This window comes from Numenius arquata, chromosome 3 (genome assembly GCF_964106895.1).
Source record: "Numenius arquata chromosome 3, bNumArq3.hap1.1, whole genome shotgun sequence".
Taxonomy (NCBI): domain Eukaryota; kingdom Metazoa; phylum Chordata; class Aves; order Charadriiformes; family Scolopacidae; genus Numenius; species Numenius arquata.
The window spans coordinates 6069937-6093892 of NC_133578.1; the positions used below are offsets into that span (position 1 = coordinate 6069937).

General features: G+C 35.7%; 1 protein-coding gene across 1 annotated transcript in view; it reads left to right on the forward strand.

Annotated features, from left to right (window-relative positions):
- LRP1B (LDL receptor related protein 1B) overlaps nucleotides 1-23956 on the forward strand; it is a 575621-nt gene that overhangs the window by 308765 nt on the left and 242900 nt on the right. The window contains exons 15-23 of the mRNA XM_074145610.1: nucleotides 255-377; nucleotides 2030-2170; nucleotides 6238-6363; nucleotides 8227-8343; nucleotides 10737-10817; nucleotides 12116-12283; nucleotides 14072-14254; nucleotides 20986-21186; nucleotides 23201-23446. Of these exons, the coding sequence (XP_074001711.1) occupies nucleotides 255-377; nucleotides 2030-2170; nucleotides 6238-6363; nucleotides 8227-8343; nucleotides 10737-10817; nucleotides 12116-12283; nucleotides 14072-14254; nucleotides 20986-21186; nucleotides 23201-23446 (1386 nt within the window). The remainder of the gene's footprint in view (nucleotides 1-254; nucleotides 378-2029; nucleotides 2171-6237; nucleotides 6364-8226; nucleotides 8344-10736; nucleotides 10818-12115; nucleotides 12284-14071; nucleotides 14255-20985; nucleotides 21187-23200; nucleotides 23447-23956) is intronic.

A 23956-nucleotide genomic window follows, 5' to 3' on the forward strand; every position in this document is an offset into this window, starting at 1 on the left:
TCCTCTCATAAAGGGAGATAGAATATTGTGAGCTGATGGTGTAGGGTTTTTTTTTTCTGTTCTTACAGATTATTGCAACCTGTAACTAAAATTGTTTAAATGTTAATAACCTGTAGTAACCAAACTGAGAATAACATGTCCCTAAAATGAGAGGAAAATTGTAAAAAATTCTTCTTGTGCTTACATTCCAACAAAAACATCTCCTAGTTCTAGCATGGCTGTTAGTGTTAAAGTTGGTTTTTTTATTTTCACAGGTGATAATGCATGTCGTGTTAATAATGGAGGCTGCAGCACTCTTTGTTTAGCCATTCCTGGAGGCAGAGTTTGTGCCTGTGCTGATAATCAGCTTTTGGAGGAAAACAGTACAACCTGCACGAGTAAGATCTTTAAAGAGTATCTTGAGTTGATACTACTGTTAAGGGATCAAGTCAAATCTGAAAATAAACCAAGAAAGTGTGGTCTCCTAGGGCCTTTTGGCGGTTCTATAAGATAAAAGAAATATTCCTTGAATAAAGAGTCTAATTGAAGACAGTTTATTAAATAAAGATTTTTCAAAAAATACAAAATATTAAGTACACACAATATCCACAATTATTTGAGGATAAAATGCATTGGAAAATATTTCAGAATGTCTGATATGATAAAGCACTTAAATATTGTGCTGACCTCTTTTAAAGAATATCAGAAATACCAGAAAATGTTGTGATTAAATCTATAAAAACTGGTTTCAGATTATTATATGGACTAAGTATCTTAAATTCAAATCTGGCATAGAAAATGTTCATGCTGAAACTGTTCATAAATTATGTCAAGCAGATAGATTTGTATATAATAGGTCCTGACACAGACTACACAAATTTCACTGTCTTTTTCTTAAATCTCTACCTTGAATATCTTCATTAAAATGCTAATTAATTTTTTTTTAAAAAAAGAGTAATAAAGTGTGGGATTTTCAATTAAAAAGAATAACTCATCAGATAATACAGATATTTTTTGAGTGTTTAGACTTGATATTTGTAACTTACTCTAAATTCTCTGGTTGGTTTTTTTTTTGGTTTTTGGTTGTTTTTTTTTTTTAATCTCATTGGTCTATTTCTTTAAGTGTAGTGTGTAAAACTTTACATAGGTCTCCAGCAATAAGCCTAGTAGAGATGAGTAAAGCTTAAGGATTATTTCATAACGTGATGAGCACTATTGAACTTGCAATTACCTTGAATTTGACCCAAATGCATGGCTGCCAGAGCCATCACTGTTGCTAAAGAAAACTATTTTTCTTTTTAGCAGAAAATACTGGAAGGTGGACTTCTCACTGGTAAGATGGAATGTAAGCATTAGGAAGAGAGGTTAAACACTTTCAGATCTGAATGAAGCAGGTTTCCTGCTTTTTCGCCCAACACACTTCATTGCCTGGCTTTTTCCAAGGACTTTGATGTTCCTCACAGGGTCATAGAGTGATTTGATGTATTTACACATTAAGGATTCTGAACCTCATGTTGGGAAATGTATCTGTCTGGATTTATCAATAAGCTAGTAGCTTGGTGCTTAATTCTACCTCAGCAGAATTTTATCCTTTCTTCTTTGCCGAGTCTGTACCAGTGCATAATGCAGGTGTTTGAGTTGTTGCTTGGATACAAGAATCAGCTTTTCAGTAATCATTTTCTAGCCCTTTAATGTGCACCAGAATTTGGTCTGTATCTGTAAGAATGTTTTCTTTTCACTGTTGATGAGGCATTGCAATATTTTAAACTGGTATTTTTACACTTTCAACGAAGCACCAATTTAAAAACCAGTTTGAGTGCCATTCTGTTCTGAGTTCTTCCATTTATTAAAAATATATTACTTCAACCATACACTCAGATATGCATGCTGCTACAGGCTTCAGGTGGAATTACCTCAAATATGCAAAGTTTACTAAAAAATGTTCTGAAGAGTGATAACAAGAATTTATATCTATTTATGTAGAGGTAGTATTGCATTCTGTATGTATCAAGCTGATAAAATAGATGTGCTTCTTGGCTATTTTTCCTAGTTAAACACGGAGAAGTGCTACCGCAGTTGTGCAAAGCTGAACAGTTTCAGTGTAACAATAAGCGTTGTATCCAGGATCGCTGGCGCTGTGATGGGGACGATGACTGTCTGGACGGCAGCGACGAGCATTCTGAAATTTGCTGTATGTATGCTTTTACATTTTTAACCCACACTTCATACTTTATTTTAAAAATTTGAAACAAAACGGTGTAAGTCTGAGGGGAGGCAAACCAAAGTGATAATCCTGAAGTCATTCATGTAGATGTTTCTTTTTCTTCTTTTCCTGCATGTAATAATAGTAGTCCTTTCAAATGACACTTGTGTGCTCATTTCGCAGCATAGTACAAGAGCAGTCATCTTTTGGTTTTGACATCATCAATTCTGATTATTTAAACATTGGGGTTTTTTGCTTTTTTTCCCCACTGTTGCACTTTTTTATATGGGTCACAGGCTAATTCAGGTCAGAAAGGGCCTCAGAATAGCTCTAATCCAGCCTTCCCTCAACCTCTAAGGAAAGCAATGGAGCTATTAGTCCTGGAAACCATTTCCAAAGACATGAAGGACAAGAAAGTGATTTGGAGTAGTCAGCATGGATTTACAAAGGGGAGGTCGTGGTTAGCCAACCTCGTAGCCTTCTACAAGGATGTGACTAGTTGGTGGATGAGGAAAAAACAGTGGATATTGTTTATCTCAAGTTTAGTAGGGCTTTTGACACTGTCTGCCATAACATCCTTGCAAACAAGCTGACAATGATGGGTTAGGTAAGTGGCAGTGAGGTGGATTGGAAACTACCTAAACAGCCAGACTTTGGGGCTTGTCATCAGTGGCACGATGTCCGGTTGGAGCTAAGTCACTAACAGTGTACTTCTCTCCAGTAATGACTTGGACAGAGTGCAAACTCAGCAAGTTTGTGGGTGATTCCAACCTGGGAAGAGTGGCTCATGCACCAGATGAATGTGCAGTCATTTAGAGGTGGAATAATTCCAGGCATCAGTATATACTGGTAGCCACCCAGCTAGAAAGGAGCTTTGCAGACAAGGACCTTGAGGTCCTGGTGGGCAACAAGCTGACCATTACCCAGCAGTGCCCCTCATGCCAAAGGCGGCCAGGAGCATCCCGGGCTGCTTTAGGAAAAGCGTAACTGTCATGTTGAGGGAAGTGATCCTTCCCCTCTGCTCAGCCCTGATGAGGTCATATGTGGAGGACTGTGCCTGGCTCCGAGCTGCCCAGCATGAGAAATATAGGGATTAACTGGATTGAGTCCAGCAAAAGACCACTAAAATGGCTAACGGACTGGCAAATCTGTCCCAGAAGTTGGGAGAGCTGGGACTGTTCAGTCTGTGGGGAAGGGAAGGCTCAGGAGGGATCTTACTGATGTGGATAAATACCTGATGGGAAGGAATGAGGAACAGGGAGCCAGGCTCTTCTCACTGGCAGGACAAGAGCTAACAGACACAAACTGAAAAGCATGAAATTTTATCTGAACACAAGAAAACACTTTTTTATTGTGAGCGTAGTCAAACACTGGAGTAGATTGCCCAGAGAGGTGGCGTTTCTATCTGTGGAGGTACTCAAAAACTCATATGGGCACAGTCCTGAGAAACCTGCTCTAGTTGGCACTGCTTGAGCAGGGGATTAGCCTAGGTGATCTCAACAGGTCCCCTCCAACCTTCAACATTTCTGTGATTCTCTAATGTATTTGTTTAAAAAACAAACAAAAAATCCATCAAAAAACCCCACTATGCCACAAAAACCCCACCAAAATATCCAAAGCAAAACAAAACCAGCCAACAACAAAAAAACAACCCAAACACACACACTTCCAATTTTAAATTAGTTGTACTTTGTCTTTAGAAATACAGCTTTACTAGAGCTGGGTTGTTTGGGTTTTTTTCTGTAGAGGAGTCTTGATGTTGAAATGAAAAGAAAACATCCCATCATGTATCTGTGTCTTTCCTGGAGGATACTTAGATAGCCTGCTATAAAATTAGAGTTGCAGCAGTGAAAATTCCTTTCCATACTCAGTTTGTCACAGTGCTTCCCACTTCTATTATTAGATCATTTCTCTAAACCAAATCTTTTTTACTGAAATGAAAATACATTTTTCCCTATCAAATGTAGACATGAAGAACTGATACACTCTTCTGTGCAGCATTGTTCTATGTGTCTGAAAACTCTTATCGTAGTCTCTCATTTTTATCTCTCTGAGAAAAAACAACTCTAATCTGTTCTCCTTTTTTTTTTCCAGTAGATTATGGGGGTTTTAGGTTTCATTGCTCTTTTCTGAACTTTGCCAAGATCCTTTGGGGTTCAGTGTCCAAAACTGGACGTAGATACTTCTGCCGAGGCCTTTGTGAAGCTGATCAGGCTGAAGGAATGTGGTTGTGAGGGATGATAGTCCTGTTTGTACATCCCTGGGTAAATCTTTTCTGCATCGCAGTGGCCTGATGTTGCTGGTACACACTGAGCTTGTGATCCCCCATAATGCCTCAGTCTTTTTCTGTATGGCTGTTACAGAGCCAGTTTTTCTTTTTTCCTGCATTTATGTATTTTGATAGCTCCATGTAGTAGTCATTACAGATTTCAGTCCTAATTCTTTTCAAAACATTTGTCCAGTTATGAATTCTAGTGCTTACTGATATTCTGTTTTAATACCAGTTTCTTACACTAAAATAAGGAGCTCAACTAATAAAGACAGTGAGAATGCCAAAAGATTTTCTGAGTTGACTTGATTTTCATTTAAATTATTGTAATTTAGACCAATTCATTGACCAAAGCTTGTAATTCTCAAAGGATTTATACAGATATAAATGAAATCGTAATCTGGTCCCAAAATTGTATGTGATATATAGTTTAAGTGGCCAGTATGATAAAAGTGATCTCTTTTCAGTAGTTGCTATAGTAACTTCAATAGTTCTTTTTGACTTAGTCTGAAATGTTTGCAATCATGAATAGAACATGCACACAACATGTTAGTAAATATATATAAGGAAAAACTTAACTACCATTTAAAACAGTATCTGTCTAGTATTGAACTAAGGTTAAAAAAAAGTCTTTAATTTTATTACGTGAATGATACGGTTCTCCAGTCACATCACAAATTATGTTGCTTCATAATTATTATGAGACTTGAAATGCTGTTCTGCTCAGATTATTAATTAATCTTTACTTCCAATATTCTTGCACCCTCCGCACAAAGCACTCGTGAAGGGTTCATGTGCTGTTGATACCACACTTGCTCTGTGTTGTTTTCAATAGGAAGAATAGGTAGAAAGGTCAAAGATAAAAGCTACTGAAATGTCAAGGATAAGCCTGCAAGACATCCTTTCATTTTAAATACCATTTGTTTCCAGATATATGTTAAACTTTAAAAGAAGAGACTGTGGATGGCTGAGTAGGTGGAAAATACCTTGAGATTATTTTTGAGCCAGCATTTGAGACTGTGTATAGTTTACTGCTCTTGTGTAGATCAAAATTAGCAAGCTGCTAATAATAGACCCTGTTATTAGCACAAAAGAAGCAGAACATATATACTTACTACAGTTGCAAGAGCAGGCCAATAGTATTTACATAACTCCATCCTTCCCATGACACTTGGTAGCTAGCAAAAACACGTTTTTCAGATACCTTGTTCGCTCTTGAATACCAGATTTTTTTGTCAGTTTTACAGTGTTGCATATTTCACTTCTTGACACCTACAATTTCATGGTAAGTAAACAGCAGATCTATGTGTGGCCATTGACAGTAATGTGCATCAGTTTAGAAGCATTTTATAACCTTCCCAAATCCCTTCTCACTGTGGTATAATATTTTGGATATGCACATAGCAACTTGCATCTGTCCCCTTTTGGTGTTTTGTTTATATGCACTTCAGTTTGCAAACTTTGTCACATTGATAAAGTGAGATTGAGGATATTTTTCTTCAATGAAATAACATTGTAAAATACTGCTACCTTTTATCACCTCGTAGTTAATAGAGGACAATCTCCGTATTGACACTAGTATGATAGGAGAATCTTTACTATGTATTGCTTAATTTATGATCGAAGTACTGCAATATTTTTTAATTGACTGGTTTGCTGAACAATTTTTATATTACAGTCATTATCTATACAAGATAATCATACTAACTACATCACCAGGGAATGCCATTTAATGTATTATTTTCAGCTGGTTTTCTCCGATTATTTCCTCTTTTTTTCTCCCCAGTCAATCATAGTTGTCCTGATGATCAGTTTAAGTGCCAAAATAATCGCTGCATTCCCAAGAGGTGGCTTTGTGATGGAGCTAATGATTGTGGTAATAACGAAGATGAATCAAATAAAACCTGTGCAGGTAAAAATTTTACTTGGTTGTGCATAGAAGTTCTCTAACTCCAGTTTTATAAACGGTTCGAGACTGCTTTGAACTGAACTGAAGCAGTCTGCTACTAGTAATCTGATTATTGCCATTTTAAATTAATTCAGATTTTGATGTTGCTAAGGCTGGAATATAAATTATATTTTGCTTAATCTTTGTGCTTGACTGTGCTTTCCAAAGTAATTCAGCACTTAATCTGTCCATGTGGGTTGACTGTCAAAGCACTGCTTAGGTACAAACTTGTCCCTGCTAAATCTTTTTTGGCAGTTAGGATTTTGTTTGTTAACATGCTGCGATGAGTGTCATGTCATGAGTAAATTTTATTTTATGCTGACAAAAGCATAACTAGCTATTCAGTTTCCCCTTGGGAGCTTGAAATAGTTTTCATTTGTAAGTTATTAACTGTATAGTGGATTTTTAAGGAAATACCAAGGTGAAGATTGTTTACTTATTCCACTGCAATAAATCATGGAGTTCCAAGTCTGCCGTTTGCGTGTATGGAAGTGATGTTTAGTGCTAATCAGCAGAGTATTAATGACTAAGCAGTCATTAAATATGTGATGTACAAAATATCAATAGACATCAATAAGCTGATGACCGTTTAAAACTGCAGTGATAGATAGCATACCTTGTGTATTACAATATTCCCTGAACTCATTTTCCTTGGTTTAAATTTTTATGTGTAGTAACCTGTTCACTTTGTTACATGTTTGGTTTGGCTAAAAGCTCTCTGGTGCAAATGCAGACCTAGAGTGTCCATATTACCTCTATGGTATTAATGTGGATTCTAATAAATAGTGATATCCTTTGATATTCAGTGGTTTGCTTGTTGAAGACTGTATTTGCATTCCTATGTCAGTTGGCTCCGGGTTGAATTTTGTATTTTTTTTTCTTTTTTTTTTTTTTTATTCAGTGGCAAACACTATTCATGTTTAAAAAACCACTACTTTAAAATATTTCAAACTTCTATTCTTCTATTGTATTTTGGGCTATTTCCAGGAAAAAAAGGAAAATTGAGAATAGCAGATGAAGGAATATTCTTTTGATTATTGAGGTTTCTGATGTCTCATTTTTTTAAAGTGTGGAGTCACATATAGATGAACTCTAAAAGCTTAAATTTGGAAACAAAATTTGTGTCACTAACACTGGCATTGTAGTTATGGGTTCACATTTAGAATACACAAAATAAGTAATGTCAGTTTTATGTTATATTTTTATTGAAGCTGTTCATCAGCTCTCAAAGTAATTTATGTAGTTACATAGCATGATTTCTCTTAGTGATCTTTATTTCTTCAGAAGACATACATCCTTTCCTTTAATGGATCATTACAGTTGCACATTTGCAAAGGCACAGATTCTAAGAGCAGTGAGGCCAGGCACATCACACCCATGCTGTAGTACCATTTTTCTGTGTAAATATGAATCTCACTAGATCATTGTTCATGTTATGAAATACAATTTGTTAATTTTCCAATTGTAAGTTGGACCTTTTTAAGCCTTGATTTTTTTTATTTCAACTCTAGCACTAGTGTTATTTTACCAAACATTAGTGCTCTTCTACCACCTACTCTTGTATAATTACCTATATGAGAACATGAAGTTCTATGTTGAAGAAACCACTAGGAATTCTACATAACAGGGGTAGAACACAGTCCTGCAGGTGGCCTCAATTTTTTCTGAAATCAAAGCAGGTGAATGATGTTTAGTCAGATGAGGTACAAGGAGCAGCAGCCCAGGATGTGCCCTCCAGACTTGAAACTTCTAGATGCAGACACGCACTGAGACACCCAACAGATTTAGTCCATTTCCTTGCATTTTTGGAGTGTTTTGTCTTGACAGCAAGAACGTGTCAGGTTGACCAATTTTCTTGTGGGAATGGACGCTGTATTCCGACATCGTGGCTGTGTGACAGGGAGGATGACTGTGGAGATGAAACCGATGAAATGACATCCTGTGGTAAGCAAATTTTCTTTTGGGGAAGAAAAGTAAAATTATTCTTTAATAAGTTAAATGTATAAGGATCTCTTTTCACATGAACTGATGGATAGAAAAAGGCGGGCCTTTTTGTTTTTAGACGAACTGATAATATTCTTTCTGAAATTGCAAATATAATATATTTGATTAATAAATAAACCCAAAGTAAAGGCTGCATTTTCTATTAATGAGTTTTTATTTGCAATACCAAATATGCAGATCAGTCAACTTAACACTTTTCTAATTTACAGCCCATTATCAAATACTGTTACCATCAAAAGTTGATATTTATCTCTTCTACATACCTCTTCACATGGGTCTCTTCAGCATATTCCAGATGTCAATAAAATCAGACTGTTTCAAGTCTGAACAGGAGGATGTTTTGATGTTGTATGTTCCAGAAAAAAATTAGTCATTCTTGGTTATATCATGAGAGAGTATCAGCAGCTCTGCTGATTGCTGCTTTACGGAGATATTGCACAGGGAGGTGCTCTCTCTCTAATCAGCTGCTTCCAAACAATTAAGGTTTTTATAAGTCAGCATGACTGCCTGCATCTGTTTGGGAGGTCACAGGTAACTAGGTAACTGCTGAGAGCAAAGGGGTCAATGAGCTGTCTGCAAACTATTGTGTCAGGGCGTTCCCTGGTTACAAGGTTATATTTGTGATATTTGAATTACTCATATGAATTGGTAAGTGTGTTGCAATGTAATGGGATAGGTTTCTGAAATTACTTATCAAGAGTTTTCAAGAAAGAATGCTGACTGATTATTTTAGTAGCATGAGCCGTGTGAACATGAACTGACACATTGTGCGCAAAAAAAAATTAACATCTAAAGTGTACTTGTTAGGATACTTAGTAGTTAGACCTGTATTTTTCTCAGATATAGCTGATATTCTAACTTGATTCACTGTTATAAAAATATATTTTTTTGTTAATCAAAATCAAACTATGAAAGCAATGTAGTTGATAAAACATTAGCTTTTTTTGGTGCCTTTTTTGAACATCTTACCATTTTAAACCCTTTCAGTAGAGTTATTAAAGTTCTACTACTGATAACAATTTTTTTTTTTTTCTGCAAAAACATCAATACCCACAAAGCACTTGCAGTGGAGAGTGAGAAAGAAAATAGAAAGAAAATGCATAAATGAAAGTCATGGGTTGATGCCATGATGCCTTGTGTTCCATAAACATAAATCTCCAGGACCTCAATTACCAGAGAATCTATGGGAGGCAACATGTAGGATCCAATCAGTAAATTATGTTTATATGTAATCCCTTAAGTTTGTTTAATTTTGAATTATTCCTGACCCATTAGTTGAGTTTACATTGTTACTTCTTAAGTCCATATGTAATTCTCAAAATCTCCTTCTATAACTACATCCGAGATTTTTACATGTAAATAGCTGGTGTTTTTCCTGGAATATTCACCTGCTTTCTGTTGCCATATTTCTTATTGCTTTTTTCCTTTTTCTTCTAATAGTGATATAAACCAGAAATAAAGACAGCTGATTTTGTATTGACAGTAATTGATATCTGATCTGTTACTTCAAAAGAGGTAGCGTTTAATAAAATCTACATCAAAATAAAGTCAATATATGTTTAAAAAGGAGAATAGTGTTAAGGTAGACTTCTAATTGCCGTGCTTCATATCAAGTAAGTTCTGTTGTGTGCAGAGGTAGAAGAGGTGATCCCCCCATCCAGACTGGTCCTGAATGCATATTGGACAATTATAAAACAATCTCTAATATAGATGAGTATTTATGAATTATATTGTCTCAGTTTTCTAGTAGTTTTACTGGAATGCTTAAAGGAAATGATTGTAAATACTGACACTTTACTTTTGGATTTTATTATGTCAGTGTACGGCAACTTTATGTCCTGACTGTTCTTTTGCTTTGTATTTGGCCTTCTCATTTTATAGTCTCGCATTTCCTGTCTTTTACTGCCAGTGTTATGGCCGTCAGAGAACTTTTTAATATAAATAAACACATTAAAAATATGGTTTGTATCAGTCATCAGACTATAATATATAGTCATAATATATAATATAGTCGTAAATATTAGCATGTTTAGTGGCAAAGATAGCCATGGTCTGATGTGAATATAGGATCATGTTATATAGCACAGAGTAATGCATTTCAGTGGTCTGTGTTGAGGAAGGATGGGGTTTGGACCGGAGTTTACAGTTAAAAGCCTTTTTATTCTCACTTTTTGGTGTCTCCCCCTTTTTCTCCTCTCCAGATTAAGTATCTGGCATGTGCAAATGTTTGATACAATACACTTGTGTAGCTTAAGCATATCGGAGGGTGGAAGAATATTACTAAAGAGGATATACATTAAATTGTTTTTGTTTCTTTTTGAACACTTTCACAGAATTCCCAACGTGTGAGCCACTAACTCAATTTATATGTAAAAATGGAAGATGCATTAGCAGCAAATGGCTTTGTGATTCAGGCAAGTGTCAAGTGTTCTATATCTAAAATGAATATGGTAGATATTACATAAATATTGCTTTGATACTCACTCTTTTCTTCTAAGACTGATGTTGCTAGTTTGGCTTGTAAATGCTCAGAGAATAAATATAGTATTTTTAAATTATTGACCTGACCTAGAGAGCAACAATAATACACTTCATTTAAGGAATGATGCAGTGGATATGGTAATAGATACAAATAGTATATTTTGTAGAATGAATTGTGACAAACTTTCATTACTAAAAAAAAAAAAAAAAGCTAAGCTTGTGCTCATGAAAGTATTTTCTACTTTTAGAGAGCAAAATAGTTCCAGTGGCCAAAGTGTCTGATTTTTTCTATTGTTTGTAGGCAAGTTCAAATTAATAAATAGCATGCCTGAAGAGTGAAGGCTAGGAAGACTTTGTAATGAAGTTATTTCTTTTGCCTGAAAGAGAACATATTTGAATGACAACTGTTCAAATTAATCTTCTCTCAGAGCTCGTGATATGGGAGTGGTGTCTGCGAGTCCTAATATGTTGGGTTGCTTCTTCATCCACTGCAATATTTGATATTACTGTAATTTTAAGAGGCTGACAGGAATTCATAGCTGTAAAATGGACAGATTTCCCAAATTATCACAATGTGCTTCCTGAAATCCTATGCAAGGAGACCCTTCAGTGTTTACCTAACTTATTTATCTTTTCCCTCCCTTGGCAATCACAATCAAATTATGGGAATTGTCTTAAGATTGTGGTAATGACTACAACACTGGAGTAATGAGAAACTACATTCCATCCTTGTTTATGTGTTGCTGTCTTTCTCCACCTTGCTCTGTTGCAAGTACACGGAAGCAATATTTGTGATACTGAATTCTGAAAAGAAATTCTGATGTCGGGTTTTAATTTTGTTTTATATGAAGCTCTCTGTGTGTGTCTGTGCTTAACTGTCTAAGTTAACAGTTTGGAAGCTAACAGTTAACTGTGTTTGGAAGCCTGTGTGGTTACACACGACTAAAGAAATGAAGAAAATCTACAGCCTTCTCATGCTCGCTGGTGTCTGTGATTGAATAACTGAATAAGTGCAAGAGGGTAGACTGTCCAAAATGACAGAGTCAAGTGCTGTTGGTAAATTAAAGAATTACTTGCATTAGAAATAATTTTACCATATGCCTGTTACAGTAAACATACTATTTTGCTGCATGTTATTTTTCTCCTGCTTTTTTGGAGATATCTTTTTCTCTTCACATCTTCTATTCACCTTTTTTATCTTTTAAAATAATAAAAATATTAATATTTGCAGATGACGACTGTGGTGATGGAAGTGATGAACAGGGCTGTATTCACTCGTGTTCTGCTGATCAGTTCAGGTGTTCTAATGGTAGATGTATCCCAGACCACTGGGCCTGTGATGGTGACAACGACTGTGGAGATTTCAGTGATGAAACCAAAACAAACTGCAGCAAGGAAGGTCAGCATTCATTTTTTTTCTTCCCACGTTTTAATACTTATAAACACAGAGCATAGTTTATTATAAATAGCATAGTTTATTATAAATACAGAGGACCCTTCTTCAGTCAATGGAAAAAGAGAAAACGCTTTTAACCTTGGTAATGGTTGGAATGGAAAATGTGTCAAGTATAATATGATAATGCAGAAGTGTAGCATAGAAGAAGAATGCATTTGAAAACAAAATGAGTATTATACTGAGATCGGTTTTGTAGTTTTACTATCCTCAATTATGCTAAATGTGATATTTTTCCTTTTACAGAGATGCATGCTGCCTAGATAAAGAGGTAGTAAGCAGAATTCCCTAAGTTAGTGTTTATATTTTCTGGGGGTTTTATGCAGTCACACTCTCGTTTTTGTGTGATCCAAGTTTCCGTTCTGGTAGTTTGTTTTGGTTTTTTTTTTTTTAATAGTGTTACTAAACCATAAAAATGTTTTAACAAACTACAGTCCTGTTTAAATGCAACACGTATTTATTTATTTGGGTGGAGAGAGAAGAGGAGGATGCTTGTAGCAGAGGATAAAGAATACTCAGATAAGAATGAGGGAATATTTTTCTCTCATGTTGTTCTCATAGTGATTTTTCCAGAACAAAGTAGTTGTACATGATTTTATTGGTTCTTTCTCAAGAGTTTATATTCTAAATCTAGTTGCAAACCTCATACAAATAGATGAATTAGCAGAATGCTGTGCGTGAGTAAAGTCCTTAATTTTTATATATTTATATAAGTTATTATTATTTTTTTATCCGTATCCAAATAATTTGGTCTGGAACTGAACTACTCCATTTTCCCCCTGTTCACATTTATCTCAGAGCTCTCCTTTTTCATACAATACCATGTTATGTTGGGATCTGCACCTCTCTCTGAAATACCACAGTTATTTTCAGTTCATACGTCTTCTGTGTCTTGCTCTGCTATGTGATGTACACTGGTCCAGCAACTTGTCTTTGCTATATTTACAATAGGATGCAAGAATACAGATTATTTGGGGAAAAAACGGAGCAAATTTTAATAAAATAAACCATATATTTACAGGAAGTCCTATAAGAATTTATTTAAATTCATTTTTATAAACAGGAATGTATACATTTATCATCTAGAAAATACTTAGAGAATTATGTACGTGATGAATAATTGAAATCAAGTTTTTGTTACGTTTTGAAACATTCAAGACTGATTCTATAGCTGTACTGAACTGAAGTTCATTGCTATGGAATTCAGAAAGGCTACAATCAGTCTGCCAGTGCTGGAGTAGTCCAAGCCAGGCAGCTGTTGGGTCCAGAACTCTTGCGTCAGTAGAGCAAAGATATGACCTTTCATGTTTTGTCAAATAGGAGATGGACCTTGTTGGAAAAAAGAGGAGAATGAAAGAGAAGGAGGGACCATAGCTTGAGGGTGAGAGGCAGGGCTTACGAAACACCAGGAAAAACTTCATCAGTCTTGGTGCTCCTTACATCTCTAAATTAATTCTTGTCTGAAAGCTGTGCAAAAAAAAAAATAAATTGGTATTTACCTTGAGCCTGCAGCGGAGGGGAGAGTGAAGGGAGTGAGCAGGATAAGAAAGAGCTTGTCTAGAGCTCTTGTTGGAGTGCTGAGTTAGAAAGGATTAGTGAGTTTTGAGTGTTATACTTGGGGACTCTGATTTTTGGCTTTGGTTGGGAAGGGGGATTCTAAGTCATTGTAGACTTGACATGGAAAAAAAAAACTTACATAAGCAAGTTCTTCAATGTAATTCTTATTTTTCTAAGAAACTCCCTCCCCTGGAAGATGCAATGGGAAGGAATTTCAGTGCAGTCCTGATGGGAACTGTGTTCCTGAGTTGTGGCGCTGTGATGGAGAAAAGGACTGTGAAGATGGTAGTGATGAAAAGGGCTGTAATGGAACTATACGGCTATGTGATGAAAAAACAAAGTTCTCCTGCAAGAGTACAGGTATATGCTTGCGGATATGTTTTGCTCTCATTTACTCAGTGTATCTGTGTCTGTCTGTGAGATTTGATCACATACCTGTTATTTGAATAATGCTTTTAATGTTTAATACTTCTGAGGTGATGTTACTTACTGTACTTTTACCAGAAAAATAATATCAATATACTTCTGTAACCTGTTTTCTGATTTACAATATAAAATAGTTGAGTTTTAGATTACTTAAAGCTAAAAATGTTCTGTGTGATAGTACAACAAACCAAATACTTAAATGTAGCATTTAGTAGTATTTCAAAGTCCAAGTATTTCCTTCTATTTTCCCTCTTTGGCCCTACAAGTGAGTTGATTGAAATGGTATGAAGTAATTAGGTAGAAGACTTCAAAGAATTAAAAATACAGCACTGGAAATTTGAACCGCAACATTGGAAGAAAAATACGTTCTTTGAGAATGCTTGAAATAAAATTTTGCTAAGTATACTTCATTAAAAAATGTGAAAAGAATGCGACAATCTTTACATGAGGATATTTTGGCAAAATAGTGCTTAGATGGAACATTTTCTCAAGACACAGTCTAGTTAAGGAAGAAATTAATATATGTCAGTATTGTATTAATCTTTTTCCAGTTTCTTCAAAGCTTAATGAAATATTGGGGGTAAAATAAAAGCAAAATTTAGTTCAGGATATAAGTAGTAGTAATATTATTGCCATTAGGCAAGTCTAATTATTACAGGAAAGGAGAATCCATTCTAATGCCTGTGTACATACCATTATCATGCTAAGCACGATAAAAGTTGCAGCCTAGTTATGCGAGCTCTGTCCAAAAGTATTTGTGAACGTCTATGGATACATTCTGAACAGAGAGTTCATTTTTAATACGTGAACTACTTTATGATCCTCTTAGAAATGCTTGGAGGTTTACTACTACTTGGGTTTTAAAGTTATAGAAATCATAATGTCCGGATAAATAAACATGGAATACTGAACTTTGTTTAATCAAAACATTGCCTTTTGTGTTCTTACAGTTTCCATAGAGATGCATAGGACAAGTAGCAGTTAAATGAAATAGCTTAAATAAGTAAAAAGGGATTATTTGCTTTTAATAGAACGGTCTGTTGCCTGAAATAGACTGATAGAAACCCTGACACAGGAAGTTCATTTCTTCCTGGTACTGTCTTTTTCCTAGTGCTTAAATGGGGAAAAGGTCTCAAACTATGCTGCCTCATTCTGCGCTTTCCTCTGTTTACAGTCATATTGCAAGGAGGGCATTATCTCAGTTTACCGGATGAAGGATGAAATGTGACTTCTCTAGCTGCACATACAAATACTGCACATATAATACAAAAATATTTTCATCAAACACTTGCTAAATTCAAAGGTATATGGCTTTGATTTAGACGAAGATACAATCATGCTGCTTGGTTGTATGGAATCATCTCTTTAGGAATCAGTTGTGACAGTTTCATCCCTAATTTTTTTCTTTCACTATTTTCCTTCCATCAGTCCTGGAAGGAACAAGATTGCTGTTCAGGAGGAGGCATGTTGGTAATGCAACGGAACAGAAAACAGCAAAAGCAAATTTGTGTTTAGCTACTTTTCAGTTTAATTCCATATGGTGGGACATATGAGGAATGGGTTTATAAGAAATAGTTTCTGTCATGATCCTTTCAGTTTTCAGACTAAACATCGTATTCCTTCTGGATTATTCTAAAGAAATAATGCTGTCTGGCTTCCACATTTATGAGAATTGGTCAGGTGAGGAGCAAGTGGCTAATTCTCCCCTTATCCATTGCTAGATTGTGACATCTGATTTCCTAATACAAAATATGGGTCTGGGTAGGAATCTGTGTGTGTGGGTCTGGGTAGGAATCTGTGTGTGTGGGTCTGGGTAGGAATCTGTGTGTGTGGGTCTGGGTAGGAATCTGTGTGTGTGGGGAGGTGAAACAGCCAATACACCTGGAGGGAAGAGACAGTTGGTAAGAACAGTAATAGCGAAATGTTACGGCCCACTATTTTGCTTACTTCTTTTTTTTGTTTTATGGCTGTAAATAGGAACTGCAGGGTCTTTCCCTATTGTATTTTTCAGTGGCTCTGGTTAATCTGTCACAATGCCACAGGCATGTGTGTCATGTTGCAAATGCAGCTTTTGTCAGCCTTCAGCCAAAGGTGGTTTTCTGCTTAGAGTGATGGTTGTCTCTAGAAACCATTGTATCCAGCCCATTTTCTGATATGCACTTAAGAACATCCAATAGAGGGTATTCAGTAACTTATATATATGTCTTTTAAGAACTTACTTAATAGTTGAACATTTTTTTCCTAATAAGTCATCTGAATCTTTGCTACAAGCTTAGTTGATTGTTTTCATGTTTTTGCTCATATAAAAATCTTCTGAATATTGAAAAACTTCTGTCATATGTCTCCTTAGCCACATTTTTGTTAGATAAAAAAATACTTTTCTTTTTCTTTTGCATGTCTTATATTTGTATTTTCTATTTTTAAACCTTTAGTGTTTTTGTTGGTCTTACTGGAACTGTCCAACCTGTGCGGTTCTTGAGGTGTGGTATCCAAAGTCAGCCAAAATGCTGCAGCGGACTTGAGTTGACAGATTTCGGAATGACATTTCTAATTTTTTCAAGAACATCACATGGTTGGTTGTGGTGATGTGTGATGGAAAATATACTAGAGTTTGTGCAGCAGTAGGATATGAGATGCAATAACTACCTGATTGAGATTGACTACTGTTGGGCTGCTTCTAGCTAGTTATTTTCTGCTTTTAAATTAGATTAGACTTCTTTTAAATTAGACGAGACTAAATTAGATTATACTAAGATCCAACTTCCTACTTTAAATTCTGATTCTGTCCTCCAAAAATTATTACAGGCATGTACTTCAACTCAGTTTAATGTACATAAATCTATCCTTTTTATTCCATCTTCCTACTTTGCAGTTAGTAGTACTGCACCAAGAGCAGAATCTGTGCAATCTCACTTAAAAAGTCATCCAATTACTCTAATGATCGTAATCAAGTACTTCTGTGAAGACAAATGCAAAAGAGCCATGAATATTTCAGTTTCATAAGCAGTAGATCTAAACTGTGTTGTATATTTATAATACTTACTGCTTTTTGTGTTTCTTTCAAGAAACAGTTCATTCTATATCTTACCATTTTTAATGCTACCCTGTGGACTATTAGTTTGTACTTCTTTTTTCCTCACGCATTAATAATATACTGGACATAAAGAAAAAATGATGAGAGAAGAAGTGGGATTTCTTTGGAGTGGAAAATAGAGAATGCACATAGAGAGGAAATAAAGTCAAGGGGTGATTGTTGCAGTGATACTGGAAGAGGGCAGCAGCAATAGTCCTGTCTGGATGGGGAGCGTAAGTCAAGATACAAGTATGTATGGAGAGATGTTGATACTAAGGAAGGATGGGAATGACGTGTTTTTGAGAAAGAAGATGAGGAAATTGGTAGGGCTGCCCTACAGCTTATGTGAGGGCTGATGAGAAGGAAAGGGTTAATGTGGAGAGATATGGCATGAAAGGAATTTTGGAAGAGGGGAAGACTTAGTAAGAACACAAGAATGGGAAGCATGGAGGAGTTCAAAGGGTGGATGAAAAGGGTATCAGTCATAAGGTGGGTTTACCAGTGCTGCGTCCGCTTGTTCCCTCCCTGCTCCCTCTCCTCTCTCACTTTTAGATCTTTAGAGCTCCACATCTTGTACAACTACTTTAATAACCTTTTTGAACATAGTGATCATTCAGACTGATGAAATTTCTGACTGGAGGGGTGAACACAGTTGACATTAAAAATTTAAATTAAAAGAAACCACCAAAGCAAATAAATTAGAAAATTATATATGTTGCTCCAATACTGTTCTTATCCTCAGTTCATGTTATCATTGTTTTCTGTGGTAACCGCTGTCTACTTTAGGCCCTGAAATTTTTTCCTCTGTCTCATTCAGGAGACATTTATAAAAATCTGCTTTCTACTAAAAGCTTTTAAATACCAGAAATAGCCATGTTCTTGAAACAAAACAGTCTCAGGTTTGTTCTACAAAACAAGATCATTGAACGTCACATTTTGTTAAATGTGTCTGATTAGAATGTTCTTCCATTTTGATAGGGATGAGACTGAGTCCATTCTATAGGTCAGGAAGGCATTACAGCTTTAGGCAGTAAGGAGTACCTGTAAGAGGAAACTGAAAGCAATTAACACTCCGCCAAAGTAGTTTTCCTACAATTGGATGTATAATCTGTCAAAAAAACTTCCTGGGCTCAGTATCCCAACAAAGATTACACAACATACAAAAAGTTAATGAGTTGTACTTACTGTTACTTGGAAATAAATGTTGGAGAAGCATTTGGATCTGGCTTTCTCACATACTTGTTGCTTCAGAGCTTCTGATTCACTACTTTACATGTATATCTTCATGTTACTCAAAAGAGCTATGGAAAAGAACGGATACATCCATTGAAGCGATTAATTTGTGATGAAATCTTACTAAAAAGGTTCCTGGAAACCCAAAGTGTGAATTTCAATAAGAAGCAATAAATAATATCACTGAATTTTAAGTATGGTTTCAAGACAGTCATAATACTTAATTAAGTCTATCTCTAGAACTTTGGCAAAGATTAATTCCTTGAAAGTATATTCTGCTTAAGAACATGTCATAGCTATCATAGTGGAAGATTAATCTTTTATTATAAAATGTATCTTCATTAAGGTAAGAGAAAGGCAGGAAAACTGATTTGCTCTGTAAATATTTGTATGTATAAAAGATTAAAAAACAGATTAAGAGCTCTACTGGAAGCAACATCAATTTATTCTGAGATCTGGTTAGTTTGCTTGACGTTAGTGTTTTTCATTAGCTTCCATTCTATTGCTGTGTTATAATAATATATAAAATCAATGATCATTTCAAGATAATAACCAATATGGACGCTTTTTTGAAACACTTGTGATTGCATTTAATGATGAACTGCATACATATAATGCGTGTGAATTTGTTTCCCTGTGTCAATGAGATTCTGTCTTTTCAATGTAGGATATTTGGGACTTTTTCCAGTATAGAAACTGGTGAAAGCTTTTCATTCTAATTGGCACCATCCCCTGTTTAAGTTTTCCAGGTGATTTTGCATTTCTTGCTTTTCTTCACCAAAGGTGAAGGCAGTCTCACATTTGCCTTGTGAGATGCTGCAGGAACGTATTTTTTTCATTGGTCTTGTTTCATTTATTTTACATGGTTGTCATACTGTGAGGACAGTGGCACCCTTCCCATTACAAGAAGAGAAAATATCAAAAGAAAACCATGACGCTAATCTTAAGCAGATATTTCTTTTAAAGGAAATTGAAATCTGCTACTGCATTATGGCAGACAGTAGAGTTATGGTTAGGGAGAGTTGCTATGTTGTGTGGACAGTCATATAGAATCTCTGCTGAGGTGGTTTTATATTGAACCGCGTCATGGACGATCCAGAGTAAAAGACAGCCTGTAGCAGATTTGACACTGAAGGTGTAGTAAAGAACCGAAAAGGTTAGGGTTTTATGTTGTTTCACACTGTCACTCGCTTGCTTCCCCCACAAAGTCATAATAAGTCTTGATTTCCTACTGGGAAGATTGCTGCTGAACTGGGAAGGTTGGGCAGAAAGTTGTGTGAGTTCATGCTGTGCAAGTTTGCAGTTACCAGTCTCAGGCATCACCAATCACTCACTGGGCATCCACCAGCATTGCTGTCGACAGATCCAGACAGGATCTTCGTTCTCCCATTCCAGCCTGATTTTCTCAGGCAGAAATACAGTGCAAGATCAGCTTCCGAACTCGTGGTTCTACCTGTTGTCTCTTTATTCATTGGAGAGTAAAGTACATGCCACTTATGTTCAGTCCAAGTGTTATCAAAATTTGCAAGTAGCCCCTACTGGTTGTAGTTAGCGAGTCACAAGTTTATGCTTGAAAGTTGAAAAACCGTTTGGGACAGGAGCACACACCACACACACCTACGTTCACAATCTTGGTTATTTTTCACCTATGGAAATCCCTGACTTGGGTGATTCTAATTTAATACCTGTATGTTTTTTAAAGATCATAACTCCTTTCTTAATCAAGAGACTGTCTTGCACCTCTAAACATTCATGGTCAGCACAAAAGTGGAAATTTCCTCCCCTCCCCCTTTTGAGGAGTGAAGGAAACAATCTGAACCCTGGTTTGGTAAAACTGAAATAAGGTACAAAGTTTCATCTGTTGTAGTTGTTTTGTCTAAAAGCTGAACATTTATCTGACATAATCTGGGAATGTATTGTGTATACTTCCTAGAAAGATTTTTCTTTCTCAATGCCATGCTAATAGAAAGTCATGTATTGAACCATTGCTCCTATGGAAGGCTGTTGGAGTTAGAAGGTAAAGAAAGAGAAGTGAAGAAAAGCAGAAACTAAAAAAAAAAATTAAAACACTTTAGTATAATTTGGTATATTTAACAGGTTATGAGGATATGTCCCGCTTGTATGCAGTTCTGTTCAGTGTAAAAATAATTAGGGTTGAAGTTGTTTGGAAAATTAGACTGTAAACACTGATGTGGATGATGCTTCAAGTACAAGTTGGTTTCTTTCTGTTCATCTAAGAGGAAAGTACTATTAATAGAAAACTATTAAAAAAAAAAAAATCTGTGTAATGTTGCTGAAAGTTTTTTCTAAAGTTTGCTCCCAGTCTGATTTCCTGTGTTTATTGTCTCTTTTCTCCAAGGGAGATGCATTAGCAAAGCGTGGCTATGTGATGGCGATATTGATTGTGAGGATCAGTCTGATGAGGATAATTGCGAGGGCTATATGTGTGGACCACCAAAATACCCTTGTGCTAATGATACCTCCATCTGCCTACAGCCTGAGAAGCTCTGCAATGGGAGAAGAGATTGTCCTGATGGATCTGATGAAGGCGATCTTTGTGGTACTTCTTTTAGACACATTTTCCTGATTATTCTTGATACTGTCTGCCACAATACGTACTGTTGAAAAAAAACAGTTCTCATGTTAATCTTATGGAAATTTTATCACAGTAGCCTGTGTGAGGATTTTTACTTATTTTACACCATACTGGGTTTGTGCTTATGTATTAGTTTTCTTCAAATAAGGGAAAACGGTTCCTTAGGCAAGTCTTTAATTTCCTAGCCCCTTAAGACACTCCTGGAGGTAAACAATTTGAAAGGCTCTGGTATATATGAAAGGATTTAAGCTAATTTGCAGTTCTCTCCAGCTACAGAAGCTTGGGTTGATAGAATCCTGTCAGTAGCTGTGTAGGAGTTCGTGAAGAAATGCATTGGGATGACTAGGAGGAGTTAACATGTCTCCCTGATAGTGGTGTTGAAAGGATTTCATGGCATGTCAGACAATGTAGGTTATCTCAGCAAAATTGTATTCAGTAAAAAATGTACAAAAAAATAATTTTATAAATCTGACAGGAGTATAACAGGTAACCTAATTGAATTATTATATGCAAAGAATAAATTAATAGGTTTTAAAAGAACTTACAGTACTGTAACAGTAGTATTGTACTGTAGTGATGGTTTAGGGATAAAAGTTAAACATGGTTTGTAGGAGAAGCTTAAGTAATTTTATAATTCTTTTTATTGTATCAACAATGTGCCTCTTCCCACTGACCTTGCTTTGCATAAAACATTTTACAGTCTCCAGCGTTGTTACAAAGCATTTGGAGATGTTTGCAAGCATTTTTACCCTTTAGGATCTATCTTTCCTAGGAAGTTGCTCATTGTAGGAGGCAGAGGTCGCTGGCTGGGCAACAGCAACAATACCTGTTGACCTCTTATTGGTCAACAGGTATTTCAGCAGTTGTTAATTATTTAGTTTTAAACCATACCTAAGCATAAACTGAAGGGCAAATATGGGATGTTGAGCAACACATTAGCGTGTTAAACACATTAAGGAGCTTCGTTCTTTTTTGTCAAGATAAAAAAAGCCACAAAAAAACAAACTTGAAATCTGAGCTGTTAGATTATTTTTTGGGGATGGGAAGGAAATAATTCTTCTATAGGAAACTGTTGTATTTTTACAATAAAATATAATAAGATAAATAATATAAATTATATAAGATATATAAATAAGAATTACAAGTGAGCAAGGCTTTCAGAGATGACTCAGAATCAAACGAAATAACTAAAGGCACAGAGAGATTAAAAAAATAAAAAGTGAAACCTAGTTTCCAGTGCAACAATGGACCAGTTTGGCCCTCCCATTGATTCCCTGGATATCAGTAGTACTATGAGGTAAGGAGTAGTTCCAAGCTTTTTTGCTCCAGAGGTCACAGAATTTCTCACAGGCATGATTATCATGCTTTTAACGCATATGCTTTAAAGGTTTCACAAATCACCTTCAATTCATTTAGCATAGCTTTGCAAATCATCAGTTACCTGCAGAATATAATGTGAGAGCATTGACACAGAGAATACAGAAGTGGTGTTCTCTTGTAGCTGTTTTCTAAAAGGAGGAGAAAGAAATCCTGATATTTACTACTTATTTGTACATGTTTCTTTGACAAATTGCTTGTGATAAAGACATGTAGGACTAAGAGTTGATGCCTTCTCCCTGAAAGTTCAAGTGGCTGGAAACAAGGGAAGTATTTGGGAAAATACGCTTATTTCTCTGTGCATCAGTGCTGTATGGACACTGTTTAATTATTAATGAATGAACTACTGTGCATGAAAGTCTGAACACATCTGCCATGCTAAAATCGTGAAAGGTTTTAATAAAGCTACCATGCTGGATACTTAAAAATTAGGTAATTTTAAAAAGGAACATAGAAAGCTGTTTAACAAATTTCAAATTCAGTTTGCATTTCGTTAGAGGCCTTTTATCCATTTTTAGTTGACCTGGTGACTTTAAGAATATACAATACAACTGACAGCTCTTGCAGACCTTAATGTTTGGTTTTTCCCATGTTATTTCAGATGAATGTTCACTCAACAATGGTGGATGTAGCCATCAGTGTTCTGTGGTTCCCGGAGGAAGAATTGTATGCTCCTGCCCTGCAGGATTCAGTCTTAGTGTAGACAACAAAACTTGTGAGATTATGGATTACTGTACCAAGCACCTTAAGTGTAGTCAAGTATGTGAACAGCATAAAAATACTGTCAAGTGCTCATGTTATGAAGGCTGGAAGCTCAGTAAGGATGGAGAAAATTGTGTTAGTACTGGTAAGTTGAAATTCTGTCTATTTGCAGTATTCCAGATGTTAATAGCTGTTATGTCCATTTAGTGAGAGGTTATTTACTCTTTTTTTCATAAGAAATACAGGCTTGGGTTATCCAAATGTGGGGCTGATAGCGATCTGAAGAACTCATTAAAACTGTCTCTATTCTTGATACAGGATGAAAGGGTATTGCAATGTTAGTTCCTTGCTTATAAGACTTTCTAAGAATGTTAATACCAAATAATGTCTAAGTTGTTTGAAGATTTATACAGTTTTTCATGTATATTTAATATGTGGGGAAGACATATGAACGTGCGTGTGTATATATATATTTATGGAATATGAGGGAGGGATTCTCTATGTGCTTTAAAGAAACGGATAAATCTGTGATGTCATGATATTGATCAGTTTTATTTGAGGGTTCAGAAGTTTAATTTTGAACGTGCATGCACACATAGAGTCAATTATCTACTGCCTGTTAGCTTAAATTGTGAACGCTATTTTTTCACCTACA